Source organism: Tinamus guttatus, unplaced genomic scaffold (assembly GCF_059628265.1).
Source record: "Tinamus guttatus ecotype Peru unplaced genomic scaffold, ASM5962826v1 Tinamus_guttatus_pri_ptg000637l, whole genome shotgun sequence".
Taxonomy (NCBI): Eukaryota; Metazoa; Chordata; class Aves; order Tinamiformes; family Tinamidae; genus Tinamus; species Tinamus guttatus.
The window spans coordinates 461,021-476,271 of NW_028289171.1; the positions used below are offsets into that span (position 1 = coordinate 461,021).

General features: G+C 36.7%; 1 protein-coding gene across 2 annotated transcripts in view; it reads right to left on the reverse strand.

The window, feature by feature from the left end:
* Positions 1-15,251, reverse strand: part of CERT1 (ceramide transporter 1) — a 61,777-nt gene that overhangs the window by 11,878 nt on the left and 34,648 nt on the right. Inside the window, exons 6-11 of one of the 2 annotated variants that reach the window (XM_088535629.1) lie at positions 14,874-14,957; positions 9,953-10,110; positions 5,573-5,665; positions 2,959-3,045; positions 2,475-2,567; positions 1,793-1,870 (exon numbers count right to left, since the gene is read on the reverse strand). In XM_088535629.1, coding sequence (XP_088391755.1) covers positions 1,793-1,870; positions 2,475-2,567; positions 2,959-3,045; positions 5,573-5,665; positions 9,953-10,110; positions 14,874-14,957 — 593 coding nt within the window. The remainder of the gene's footprint in view (positions 1-1,792; positions 1,871-2,474; positions 2,568-2,958; positions 3,046-5,572; positions 5,666-9,952; positions 10,111-14,873; positions 14,958-15,251) is intronic. The other variant, XM_088535627.1, reaches the window with a different exon arrangement.

Here is a 15,251-nt window from a genome sequence, read left to right on the forward strand (position 1 = left end):
CATTTTAAAAACAAAGGTAGAAATTGCTACTTGATCTTTTACTGATACTGAAATTCCCTTATTATAAATTAAGTCTAGAAACTAGTCCCATTTATTCAGAATCAAGATATCAGATATTCATTTGCCTTCTGAAAAGTCAAATCCTGTGCCTGGGGACGGGATGTTAGTTTGCTGTTATCAGATGCACAGTAGAGGAGCCTATTATGGACCTGGAAGAGGAGGCTAGATCCACTTGCTATAAATTGACAAGATCCTTTTTCTGCAGTGAGTCTATTAACCTGAAACTGTATCCTAAGGCATTAAGTAGTCACGGCAATTGAGTACAAGCCACACAGAGCTGAAGGGCAACAGCTTGACTCCACGTCCCAGCCCAGCCCTGATCCTTATCTTTAACCTGAATTCGCATTCTTGTGATGAGGCCCTGATCAACTTTGGACTCTTCTGATGGATGCCTCTACACTAACATCTGTATTCCAGTACTCAAGTATACCATATGCGCACGGAAATACAATCATAAACAAGGGAAAAGTAGCATTCCATAGAAAAATGGAATGTACATTTAGCAAAAAATGTACATTTTAGCAGTGTTTCCCTTCAGTCAAACCATCCACATACTCGCAGTCTGAAGGCATTCAGCTGTCATCTTCAAAATAAAAGATGCTATTTCTTGACATACCTTCCCACCCCTCAAAAAACTCAAAATACTAACTTGACTACTAGTAGTTCGGTCTGTGCATCACTGTTTTGCAATACAACATGCATCCTCTTTGCTTTGCTGCAAGTAACTGGTTAGAGAAGTAACTGGTTGCAACAGGTCAAGGCCAAAGGTGGGATTTCAGTCCAAACAGCAAGTCATTAAATGTCAGGCCTCTGCTCAAAGCAGAGAGTAAAACCAACAAAACTAACCAGTGATATGATTTCAGGCTCTGTTATTCAGAGGGAGCGCATTCCTTTTATGTGAAAAAGCAGGTTGCTTACTGTAAGCAGCCTCTGAGAGAACCGAATTACAAATTTTGGAACAAAAGCCATTTTTTTGCTTAAGAACACACAGAGCACAGTGGAAGGAACTCTGCAGCACCAATGCTGTGGCTGAACAACCGTTTCAGACTAAGGAGTAGACACATTAATCCACTTGCCTAGTCCCACTTGAAACACTATAATCCTCAGAGCAAGTACAGAGAAATCTTCTGCGTTGACAGAATGGCACAGTGACAATGTTCCCATATTTAGGATGTCACACTAACTTTCTGAAAGATAACTGAAGATATTCAAACTCTTCAGTAAGTTCTCATATTTGCAATCTTAAGTTTCATTATAATGACCTTCCAGTACTAGCTGTAGACATAAAAACAATATTACTTAACCTTAACATTTAGAATCTCAATGTCATTATAACTGGTACTGAAAAAAGCATAAAACAAAGTTAAACCTTTGGTTGATTTAAAAAGAAAGCACATTTAAAGTCAAAAATCTACTTCCATCCCACACACAACATGTGCTATTCTACTTTTATAATAATCAGAAACGCAAATCAACTTGTAAGCAATTTTAATAAAGCTGCAAAAAACAGTTCTGCGGCCTCGCAAGATTTGGGCCTCTGCAGGAAGGATATGCATGCAAGCAGAATGTAAAAAAGACAACCATTTAGTATAGGAATAGAGAACTCCTTTGTTTGTCTCAATGTACTAGTTTAAAGAGAGCACTGGTTTCTGTAACAAAAGCCCAGGTTCTAGAGGCGAGGATGAAACACAGCAAAGATATGCAACCCCCACTCTGCGTATTCATACAGTACCTGGGCGCTGAATCTGTGAACATCATCAGAGGCACTGACTAGATCAATGGAAGACATGGAGGAAGAGCGACTATAGGGCTACCAGAGACAGACAAAGAAAAAACCAAGTAATCAGAACAAAGGCACAACAGAGCATTCAGTACCAACTTCCAAGCACAAGATAATGAAGAAAAGGAAAACAAAAGCACCATAAGCAGCAAGCACAGCAGCAAATGCTGATTTCATGCACCTATTATGTATTATACTCCCAGCGTAGCCTTGAGAGGAGTGTAGTGTTTCCAGTAACACTAAAAGTAACATTAAAAAATGTAAACTGATTCTGATATAAGTAACTGGGTTTTTTTTTTCTAGCTTATTCAGCTCAGTAAGTTTTGTTGAAGGTATCTTAAGTGCACTATCAAGTTAGCACATTGTTTTTTCTTTTTTTTATTTAATATCTCAAACTGGCAAGGTCGATACAAGTCAGGAGTACTCTAAATAGCTACTTGGATCAGTAGTTTCTGAGCCAAGACAGAAAATAGTCTGTCTGCAGTTGTGGGTAGTTTAATAAAAACAATGAGTAACCTATTAAAAGTTACTAGAAACATCTACAAATTCAGTCTCACCTAGTCATACAAAAAATATTAAAAACAGAAACATTATAAGTCAGGGCATTACTCTGAGATGATGGGAAACATCTTACCTTCTGAACAAATCTATGAGTCCCCACAGCAGAATATGCATCTCCAGAAGGTAAGGACACTGGCCAGTGTAGTCTGACCTTTTCACTTTGAGACTGGAGAGAGAGATGGGTTTCGTTACTAACAGTCAGTTGTTCAGGACAATAATTGTGTTTTGAGAAATACCTGCGGTATTCAACATTTTTATTTGCATCATTTTCAAAGAAGTTTTACATAGGATTCATATACACTTCCATACTTAGCAAGGAGAAATCAGACACATTCAAATAAGTTAATATTTATACTCTTCTTCTGTATAAAAACTGTGAACTCATTTTCTCAAAATAAATATCAAGCAAAAATATTTAATGATAAAAATATCAAGTGAAATGTGATTATAAATGTCAGCATAAAGCACTTGGAGCTTTAGGAATTGCAACCCAAGAGAACTTCATAGAAATCATGCATGAAATACCTGCCATTAACACATTTTTAAAGTATCAGTACCTGTTCTTCCATTTTATCCTGTCTATCAAGAGCAGCTTCAACAGCATCGAAAAATTCTTCTTCATTAATCAGACTATTAGGACCCTCCTAGACCATAAGAAAAAAATACAGTTCAAAATTCCGACAACATGACTTGCATTTAAGCTTAATATTAAAAAAAAATACCCATCTATCAAGCATATAACAGATTGAAGGGCATTTCTCCATAGACTTAAGGTTTTTTCATCAACATTCATTGATTACAGTTCATCTGAAAGCCCTACTTCTTTTAAAAAGCTATTCCTATTCTGTAAATGTAATTTAAGGGCAGTTTATTAGCAATCAAAGAAAAGTTTCTGGAAATGGAGTACTGAAGAACAAAGTCAATTTACTTTGCCCTCAGATTTAAGATTTCATTATACATCTTCTGTTAACGTATTCATATTTTTGTCACACTGTAAATATTTTAATTGTATAATGAGACTTCTGTGTGCATATTCCACTGCCTTAGCTGGATTTCTGCCATGTGCATGACATGACAGGATGAAATCCTAGGAATCTCTTCATTGAGAATTCTTGGGAAGAGTATTTAACACTAAAATGGCATGGAGAGTTTAGTCAACTACTAACTAAAAATTCAAGACTAGTACGTAAAATGGCAACTTAAGTCTACAGCTTTAAAAGTAGTACTTCACAAAAGAGAAAGAACCAGAAATTTGTAGTTAATATTGACAACTGGTTCTCAAAGGTTTAACTTGCAATTCCCCCAACTAATTTATTCGAGGTTTTAATATTCTGCCTATTAAGATTATGTTTTAATCCTAGGATGTTTGAATGAAAAATCACTTTCCACAAAATAGCATGCAATAGCATGCAATTCCAACACTGTTTCCACTCCCTTACACATTTTAATTAAGTAGGCAGCTGTGCAAAGAATTTTTAAGGAAAAATCACAGATAACACTGTGAATTTCAAGGAATGCAACCAGCTGGGGTAGTAATTAATGTCAAAGGATTCCAGCCTCAAGAAAACAGAGCATATCTGGAGGACAATCATCTATTGCAAGTGGAAGAAACCCAGTGAATGTAAAGTGATGTTTTTATTTTACAAAAAAAAAAAAAAAAAAAACAATGAACACACACTTTGCACATGTGAATGCCATCTTAGCAAAATCATTTGGTTTTCTGTGGACAGCAAGAACAGGAGAGCTTCGAAACAATGAAGCTCAGATTTGAGATAAAAGGTTATCACCATTGTTCGGTAACTTTACAGAGTAATATCCCTCTCAGCTTGAGAGAGTGATTCAGTCAACTGAAGGCAGCACATCGGTGCTGTCAATATCTGGGAAGGTGCTATCCAGAAGTATTTTTAAAAAAGCAAATATTTAACGTGTATAAAGAATACAAAAATAAATTAGAATCTGAGGCTACAGAAAATGAAAACAACAGCAACTAAACACAGGGCATATTTATTTGCTGTTCCATTTTGGAATCAAGATCTTTACGTACTGCAAGTACCAAGTTAGCTTTCAGAGGACAATGACTGCAACAGTGAGAGAATAAGCACAGAAAATATCTCCTTGTCCACTAAAGACACCTCTAAAAATTGTTCCCCTTGCCAAAAATATATATTTCTAAGGGACAGATAAAAGACAGCCCCTTACTGAAAGCCTAATCTGTAAATATGTAGACTTCAGGAGCAGAGTTACAAAATCCTTGAAAAGATTTTTAATACATGAGCTTTTAGAAGTTTACGTTTCTGCACATTGTATTGCCCCTGTTGATAGAGCTAACAACACAAGATGTTATTAGCTGTATCAGAAGTATGCAGTTGTTAGCAAGGTTTTCTGCTTTATAATATTTTCTAAGTAAATCAATTCAAATACTTTAAGCATTTAGGCAGACCATTACTTAGGAAGAAATGAAGCAAAACTTCCCATCTTTCTCGACTCGCCAGTCATAATAACATTGTGTATTATAAAGAAGAAAAAAAAAAAAAAGGTAGGCAGAAGTGATTTCGAACTAGGTTTAACCTATGGAAGTTACAGTACATTCAGTCTCTTAATGTAAAGTTTCTTCTGGTAATTACTACCTAAGATGTTTAAGGATGTTTATTTCAGAATTCTCCTACAAACTCAAGCACAGTTGGTGTTGAAGCATAAGAACATTCTGCTTTAATTCCTCTAAAACTCAGCCCTCATTCTACTCCATGTATTTCATGCAGAGATCAGTAAGCTTTCCTGTTTTGCAGCTGAAACTTGAGATACTTTGATGGAGCAAAGAATTCAATTCTAGGACTGCCTCTGCATAGATGACCATTCAATAAAGAAGGCACGAAACTGTTTGTGCATGATCACTATCAAGTGTAATTAAAATATACTAGAAGTATTTGCATATAAAATGTTCTAGACAAAAGCAGAATAACGAAATCTAGGTAAGAACAGATCCTTTGATTCTCAAAAGATTTAAGGATTAAGACTCTTCATTCAAATTCCATGATGACAAAAAAAAAAAAAAAAGTGGCATAAGCACACACCACTCCCACAAATCAAGCATCACAACTTATACATCACTTGAGAAACAAACCAAGTTTTAAAAGCCTTAAGGTTCCCAATTTTCAAAAACCCAATTTCTACCTCATAGTCTGGCCCTCCAAAATGGGACTTCTTCTTTAGTTCTGTCGCAGCATTTTTATATGCTTCTTCTATTCTTCTCCTTTTCTCAACTTCCTGTAAAATTACGCAGGCATTTCAGGCACGTCGAATGATTAACTGGTAATAGTAAATATTATACCAATAAAGGCTTTTTTTTTTCCCTTTCCAAGTAAAGTTTGCAAAGCTGCTAGATTTCCTGCTTTTCTACTTTTATTTGCATAATAGACTGTTTGTATTACATATACATGCATAGATAATACAAAAGCTTAAGTAGCCACCAACCTTGCGAATACTTTAAATCATTGGGGGCGGGGGGAGGGGAGGAAGGGAGGGAGGAACCACGAGCAAGCAAAAATTGCCATTTAGCTTAAACATATCTATTCCTGGTTTGGTGTGGATCAGACTTTGCATTTGACAGTCTAGATGAACTTCCCCAACACAGATGCTTGGCCACACAGAGAAGAGTAAAATGGCAAAAAACTAACTTGTTGAATAATGTGAGATAATGAATCACAGCACGTAGGTTTCCATCTACATTTAGCCTGCATAGGATCCACATGAATCACTTCATGAACTCCATGCAGAGACCAAGCACATCCTCCTCCCCTAACAGGTATGTGACAGTACCAGAGCCACCAGTGCCTGTGGCCACTATGTACTTCAAATAAAGCAGCAGTTATGCTGGAAAGACTGAGATTTCCTCCTTTCCTCCTAAACAGTGTCACATGTTCCTGGTGAACAGGTATAAACTTCCGTAATTCCTCTACTTCACATCATGAGGTTTCTCTTCCTTTCACAATGACTTTCAGGAGGCAGTAAGCACTAAGCCTCAAGTCTCGCAAGTGACAACACAGCACTGCACATTAATACTTGCGGATATGAATACAAATATTCAGCAAACAAGTTTCAAATAGAAAAAATAGTGTGCTTTAACACTTTTCCTCTAACAGGCTTGATTTACCACTGGGAATTCAGCAGTCATATTCACTTTGAAGCACATACTTTGAGCTTCCCTTTCAGAACTAGCAAGTTAAACAACAATTTTCATGTGCTGCAAAGAAAAATAATGCCGTTTTCCACAGGCAAAGTCTTAGAAAAAAAGCAGCCCTTGGAGATCAAAATCAGGATTTCCATTATCTGTCAACATAGGCTTTCCTTCCTAAGTATTATGAAACAGGCTATTCCTGTTCACACTTACATTTCAGAACAACTTGCAAGTTTTCCTGTTCTGAAGGTAACCAGAGGGACCTGAAGATGTACAAGGTACAACTAGAGGATAAATCCTTAGGAAAAAGCATATGAGTTTCACCAGAACACTCGCCACAAGTCACACTTTCTGTACTTCTACTTGCAATTTACTAATTCAGGTGTGTCATAAAAGACAACTCTTTACTCCGAAGTTGTCAGCTCCTGCTGACAACCACATTAAGTAGCGCAGAAGCTTGATTGAGGAGCAGAAAAGTTACTGGTATATTAGAACTTGGGAGTATCTAATGAGACATTCTGATTACAAGACTTACTGAGCATGTAAATCAGAACACAATAGTTAATTAAAAAAAAATCTAATCTAAATATTAGTTGGTAAAATCAAAGGTAATTAGAACTGCAGTCTGAGGGTTAAGGATTTTGCTTTGAATGTAACAATGATCAGATACTGGAGATTAAATGTTTTCCGTTTATCCCTTTTCCTCATTTATGGAAGCTCAGCTTTAACAACAAAAAAAAAAAAAAATTGAAGAGACTTGTAATGCAAATTTCACTTTATTGGGACAACAAAACACTGAGGCTCATGATCAGATTTAGTCCGACCTAACAGCTAGGAAGAAAGGCTCCAAGCCAAAGCTGTAGCTAGTGGTGGATTAATTACATACTTTTGTATTAATTTTTTTCTGGTCTCTGCTTTTGTAACAGAGTGATTGTAATTTTAGAGCTTTATATTTAGTTCAAGCGCACTATTTAAGTTCCCTCTTTCAAAATTAAGGAGCCCTTCTACAATCAGTTCTTCTCAGTGGTTCAGAAATAAAGCTAGAAGATAATTTAAAAGTCATTCTTTTTCATCTATTCCCCTCCCCCTCCAAAAAAAGACTGTTTCTAGCGAAAGACATCTGCTTTTCATAGCATTGTACCCACCTCATTTCAAACTTCAGTCATCTCTGGATTCAACAAGCTCTTCTAAACTTGAGCTTTTTAATATTAGACACATTTTAGGAGAACTATAATTGCAATTATGTCTTAAGTTCAGCAGATAGATTAACTCAGCCCTCTACAAGATGGATCTATATGGGATAGCCCAGATCCCCTACGAGGTACCTCTGCTAGATAATCAGAGTTATGCTTTGCCATTAAAAAAAAATCCACATTTCTAACTCCTAGAGCAAGAAAGCTGGAGTGGAAAGAAAACGGAAAGGGTTTCACCACAGGGCAACCTGCATGACTTCCAACACAGTCCTTAATTTTGGCCACTGACACTATTTGCCTGGTGACAGGTCTGCACAGAACGAACCCTGAGCAAGGAACCTTCTGACAGCCAAAGCACAAACTGGACTGCTCCCTTGGACTTATTTTGTTCCTTTTCAGAAAGTTCTTCCCTCTAACACTTCTCAGAGAAAATACAGAATCTGACAATACTTACTTCCTCTTAGAGCAGTATAAACTCCACAAGTACAAAGATCAACACTCCTCTCCACCTGCGTTTATGAGGTGACAGAGCAATGGTCTTTGCCCAGGCCCACCGTTACACAGAAAACAACTTTGAAGACAGTTAGCCACTAAACAAGGAAAACAAAACAAAACAAAAAAAAAACACCCAAAGATTTGCAAGAAAATTGAAATAATGGTAATAGAGCTCTAAGTAGAGAGAAGTTCTGTCTTCAAGTTTTCTCTTAACCCTATGAAAGCTATTTCTTCTAAAAGGCTAGCAATTAAGGGAGCACAAAATAAAAAATACTTGATATTATACATTACTTTGCCAAGTATGCCATAAACACCAAAATGTCATTGACAAATAAAACTTAGACTCTGCAAGTTTAATAAAGCAAAGGGTCTTAACATATCCTAGTTTTGAGAAGCATTTACTACTTGAATTTCTGTTACAAAGAAGCGCTAACAAGTTTATGACCTCCTTTAAAATATACTTGCTCATGTTGTAGAACTATCACATTTGCATGAGGCCTGAAGTGAAATTCTGTTTTTAGTTCATGTTAAATGCTGAAAGCTGAGCCCAAGCACTTTCAAGTTAGTTCACAGCTAAACAAACATCTGTGGCAGAGTCTGACAATTGTTTTCCAACTACGTACAAGGAAAAATCACTTCATATGCTGCCCCTGCTTTGAGCAGGGGGTTGGGTTAGAGACCTCCTGAGACCCCTTCCAACCTGAGGGATCCTCTGATCCTGTGAACAAGCTTCTCAGCCCTGGATCTGGTCTTCCAATCACTAGATGCAGCAGGGAAAGATTTAATAGTGAAAGAAGAAACAAAATAACTAGATAGACTAGACCAAGACTTTGATACACTGACAAACAAAAAGAAGAGTCAGGAAACCGGGACAAGGATTCAAATGTGAATATATTTTTCCCCGACTGCCTTCATTCTTTGAATTTTGCATGCCATTAACACATGCAGTAAGGGCTGAAGTACACTATACACCATGTGAAAACATGTTAAATTAAAAAATAGGAGATAAAAGCAGCAAAAGGACTGCCCAGAACACCAGCCAGTGACAGCAGGATGCTTGAAGCCAGAGCCTGAAGAGCAATCGTGCCGTGCTCCCAGTCTTCTCATCTGAAGAATGAAAACGCTGCTCCTTTTGAGCTTACTGCTTGAGTAAGCTTAGCATGAACTACCACTGCTGTGAGAGCAGAGATTACAAAGCCACACACACACGAAACACTAACCTTTTAATGTAAATTTATTAGTTTTGAGAAAGTCAAGTGAAACAAGATGTTTTAAGAGAGACCTTTAAAGTAAGTTCAATTGTTTCTGCATATTGCCGCCATTTTTTTTATGTCCAAACCATTCCAGAGCCTTGTACATCACTTTGTAAATTTGAGAGTTAAATCTCTCTTAGAAAGCCGCAAGTGTTATGCTGTTTACTATGGAATACTGTCAGGTTCTTTATAGATATAAAAAAACATAAGAATACTATCTATCTGAACATGCAAAAAGAAAAAATAATAAGTAATTTACCATATCACAAATGGCCAAAATAAGGCTTTAACATTTTATACAAGTAAATGAGAGTACCTAAAATAAATACTACACATACAAATGAAAGCAATACCTGGAGTGGAAAGACTTCAGAGCAACTCAAGTGCCAAGCTAAAGAATTTTTTTTCAGCAAAATTGAAAGGAAAACAGTCTTACCTTATCTAGCCGCTTTTGCCAGCTTTCTTCACGTTTTACCATGAGTTCAATACAATGGGAGAGCGTAGCAAGGATTCCAGCAGTAGTTGCCTTGAAAGTTATAGCTTCTCCTTTAAAGTCTATGCCATTAATTCCTTTGGGTGTCACATGTGGAAACACTAAAAACAAATATGAATCATTCACCGATATCTCCCTTTAATTCAGATGAATGTTTACATGTATGCTTTATGTTAAAAACATTGGAAGAAAATATCACACTGGCCAAATACCTTGATTTAAAAATAAGAAGTACTATCAATTTTTTAGCTAGCCACACGACAAGGGAAAAGATTCCAAAGGAGGAATGCATCCCCTAAGCTTCATCTTGCTACACTGTATTCCAAGTCTGCTTGCAATGCTGTATTACTCTGCACTCTGCAGATCATGTGGGTGGAGGGAGTGGTAATACTTTAACAATAGCAGTTTGACAGCTTGAAGTGAGGCCTAATTAAGACAGAGCAACCTTAGAACGTATCTGATACAGTACTAAGCAAGCAACAATTTCAAAATGCAATCAAACCTAAAATGTAATAGTCAAGGTTGTTTTAAGTAATTACATACTAACACCTAAAATGTATGTGTGTAAGAAAAGTTGTATCAAATGTGTTGAATTATCCAAGTACTGTGGGCTCTGCAGTTCCAACAACTACTTCATGCTGTCAAGCAAGCCATCTGTTGCTAAGGCTATTTAAACAAATGACTTAAAACGTGTGACAAAAAAAGTACCTATTATATGTCAAACTCATATGTAGGTTGACAGAATAACAAATAAAATAGAACACATTAATGTCATAAATATTAGAAAGCTAAAGTAACACCCATGTTGCAGCTGACTGAACCTGGCAAGTTGAAGCAACTCCTGCTATGCCATGAGGCAAGCTCAGTGCTTACCACCCAGTAGGAACTAAAGTTTTTATTTATTTTTTTTACTTTGTCAGTTTGTCAGTATGGCACTGCTTTATGATTTAGAAAGTACAAGTAAATATTTGTGTGGGTTTCTCTCATATCTGTCTGCAAGGGTGAATTACAGCTCTCAAGCAGCTCAGTCCCTGTAGGTACCAGAAATGCAATTGCTGTTCTCTAATGACAGCGCACGGTATGTGCGCTCACGGGAATGGAAAGCAAGTGTCACATGGCCCTAAGCAATGGTTTTATGTGTCCCCAGATGTTTGATACACGCCCTCTTTTCACTAGGAATCAAGAAATTTTCAAACACACATTAATGACTCTAACTTGCTTACTGAGGTATTTGAAGGCACGTATGCTGTGGCAGAATACAGCTTATTTTTTGTTTCACATGAAGCAAGAGTAATTTCTGAAAGATAGAGACTGTGGCAGGAGGCTGGAGAGAAACGGAAAGCAAGAGAAATATCTGCTCCAGAAACCAAACTGTGCAAATCAGTCCTCCTTCTGCCAGCAGCTGCAGGGGGAACAGAGAAGAGGCCCCACCTGAAGAAGCAATATAAGATGGAAGGGGAATCATACAGTGGATCCCTGAGAAAAATTCAAGCTGGACAAACAAAACCTTCACCTGCACAATACTACTCTATTTAAGAAAAATGTAGCTTATAGCAGTAAAATAAATCCTCTTGTTGGTGTAGGCAGGGCGCAGGCTTACCGGTACAACTATGCTGCTTATACGGGCGATTATTCCTTTTCTTTTAGGAACATAACATGCTGAATATGTCAAAGAAACTACTATTGACTGTAGAATTATTTCAGAAATCTGTTTAATAATCTGAAAGATGGATGTACGATATAATCATTTTCTCGGGAAAAAGAAGTCAATCTGGTTTTCCTAAGTATTTTTGGATTTCGGCTACAACCTGAGAAGCAACTCTCACAGTTACCATAAAACAATGAACCATCATGAACACAAAATGTTTTAAATTCCACGGCCTAGTCTTAAACCTGCTCAGAATGATAAGTTACTTCATGTTAGATGCAAAACAGTTTAAATCATTTTTAAAGACCCCTACTTTTTGGCAGATAATTTTATTGTTAAAACCTTAACTACTCTGCTTTCTTCCATCATACTGTACATATTTATTTACAACCCCACATGCAGTCATTGGAGAGGAAAACACATGAAAGTGATCACAAGGCAACTTCTCAAATATTTCTTACCAAGAACAGTAACTTAAGACTGTGTTCTCACTTGTCTTTTACAGAGGTAACACCTACTCTTGTTCCATACATACACACGTCATCATCCAGAGTCCCACAAGGCCTTCAAAATGGGCTGTTTTTTAACTAGGTAGTAAAGGCCACAGCTCACTGTAGGGCAACTTGCAAGTAACTAATGCTATTCTGCATCCTAGCCACCCTTAGAATAAGATCAACAATCATGACACACAGTTTATCTGAAAGTACCATAGGGAATTCAGGGATGATTCTGAAAGGCAAAGGTACATGCCTGCCCCAAAGGCAACTGGTGTTAATGGTGCTTTGTGGAAATGACAGGGTTCAAGTCTTTTCCGCATGCAAAAAAAAAGTGGTACCTTGTCTATTAGGCATTTTGCTTCATTTCTGAATTGTTTTCATTCTTCTTTCATAGAAATAGACGTTTTGCATGCTATATTTCTGCCTTCTTCTGAAGCTCTTAGCCCTTCTCTTCTATGTCGATATCTACTGAATAGATTTTTTTTCTTCTTCTTCCTATGATATTTCTAGCACTTTCTCAGGTGTTCCAAATAATGTTTGATCAAGAGACTTTCTATTGTTTCTCCATCAAAATAATTTTTTTAAGATGAAAATAGAAAAATCCATTGTCATTGCATTTTACATCACCAAGCCTATTCAAAATGAAAAGGAACAGCTGGATACATATTCCATTTTTTAATTGGCACCTATCATTTCCATCTTGTATGGACAGCACTAGAATCAATATGATGTACTTTCTTCTCCTACCACCTCCTTACTTTAGCAATATGCTGGTAACTATTCTTCCTCCTTTCAGAACACAAAAAACACAAATTCCACTAAGCTTTATGTCATTCCACTTTCTGGAAGATCTTCAGTTTTGTAATTCTAATACAAAAACATCTATCCTCAAAAAGGCTGCTTAAAGAGGCTTCAGCTGCCCTTCTTATTCCTATATAATTTAAGCCCAAATCCCTTCACTTTCTTGAGCAGATAAATGTGTACACTTCACAATCAAGATTCTTCTATTCTATTTTCTTAAAAAGCAAGATCCATTGTAAGCACAGTCAGGCTTTTGCTTAGTACTTTATACAAATTACCATTGTTTCAGTCACATCTGGAAAATGAGCATTAAAGACCTTCAAAGTACTCTTTTTAACCTTTAATGTAAGGGTCCCAGAAAGCATAGAAGAAAACTCCCTGCCCAAATATCTCTTTCAGAACAGGATACAAAGCTATAAAGTAGTCGTGGCACTCCTAACCAGTGAAGAGAAAAAAAGAAAGTGAATCCAGTCCCTTTAAATCTTTAGTGTAGCTGCTAGAGCCCTCATCTGAGTAGGAGGCTCAAACACTCCCTACCATAGCAGGCTAGGGGGTTGAATCTGTATTTTGCACTTGCTGGAACACTAGCTGCACAACAATCTCATGTTTAGACTAGACAGGCACCCATTCTCAGCTACTATTAAACAGATGATGTGTTTTTTTCCAAGATTGAAGAGGTCTATTCAAGAAGGGAACCTGAAACCTCAGAAACTGAGGAATCTTAACACCTGCTCTAAAGGCAAGCTTCAGGAAACAATGAAGTGAAACAAATCTTTCATTACCTGTTAGCCTGAATACTTTTCTGCCCAAGTATAACTGTCTTTTGGATAGCTGTCCTTAACCTGAGACTAGGAAATCTATTGCCTATTTCCAGTTAGGCATTGCAGCACTCAGCTTTTAAATCCTTGCTACAGTTTCTAATTTGTAGGTAAAGAAAAACTAAAATGGAGATTAGTCTATTCCTTTTGATCAAATCTTTATTAAAAAAAAAAACCATGAAATCAGAAATCATGAAAATTGGAATTGTAAATTCAACCAAAACTAAGGTTTGCAGTGGTCATTTTGAGCAATGAGCTATAATACAAATCATATACAAAGGTATCCATAGCATATTGCAATTTCTTATCATACAAGTTTTCACAGACCAAATTCAAACTGCACATCAGGAATGTCACCTCAAATTCCTATTGAATACTCACACAAAACATGAAGAAAGCAGAAGGAACCCACATTTAAGTGTTCTAAGATGACCAGATGTACAAAAAGACTTTCCTAGTGACATTTCACATAACAAATTTTTATATAGCAGATACACCAAAAGAATGCAAATATGAAGGAAAGGTCTAATGACAAATTAGGCTGAAACTCCTACATCATCCCACAAAAATTAGTCTTGACAAAGACATTTCTTTCAAAATGAATCATGCTGTGAAATTAAATTCCCCTTAACGTTTTTAGAAGAAAGCTTTTTCAACTTTCTGAACTTTGCTCTGATGACTTACCAGTACTCAAAATGAAGGCTTTTTACATAAAGTAGGATGAGTTACAGGTGAGTTTTGCAAGCTTATCTGTGCTGTTAAGAGGCATGAAAGATCTATTCAAAACTTACTAGAGTTGCATACCAAGTGCAATAACTGAACACTACAGCTTTTTCAAAAGTTGGTAATATGGACATGGTTTTGGACAGAAGATAGGAAGTCAGACAAGCTTGCACTATTAATATTTGTGCGTTAAATTAAATATAGCTCAAAGAATCATAGAAAGCAACTAATGAGTGATGGCTTTAACACAGGTAAGAAGTTCTTGTAAATAAAACTATCCTTGTTTTCTCCTTAGAAAACAGCATAATTGCTAGCCTGCTATACCAGGTTAATCATCTACCCAGTTTCCAGTGAGAATAGAGTTTAGACATACTTACATTTTTCCTTATTGCTGTTACTGTTATGTAAAAAATCCCCATCAGAACGCATTGTAGGGAAGTCATCTTCATCATCTTCTACCACTAAATTTGATAGAAAACCAGCTTGAGGAAAGAGAAAACCTTTTCCTAAATTGTTTAGTGAGCAAGAAAAATTACAAGCATCTTCACAGCTAAGCAACACTTCAAGTAACTTTTACAGTTTATGGTTACCAACACCCTGTGTTTATTTCTGAAGCCACTTTCAATATTATGGTCAGAAGCCATTAGGAGTTTAATATTTGCTCAATGTCCGAATTTAGCCTGCAGGGTAAAGAGAAAGGTATCTCAGAGTTATAACTGGATAAGCAAGAAGCCATGGTTCATCAGCTATCTGTT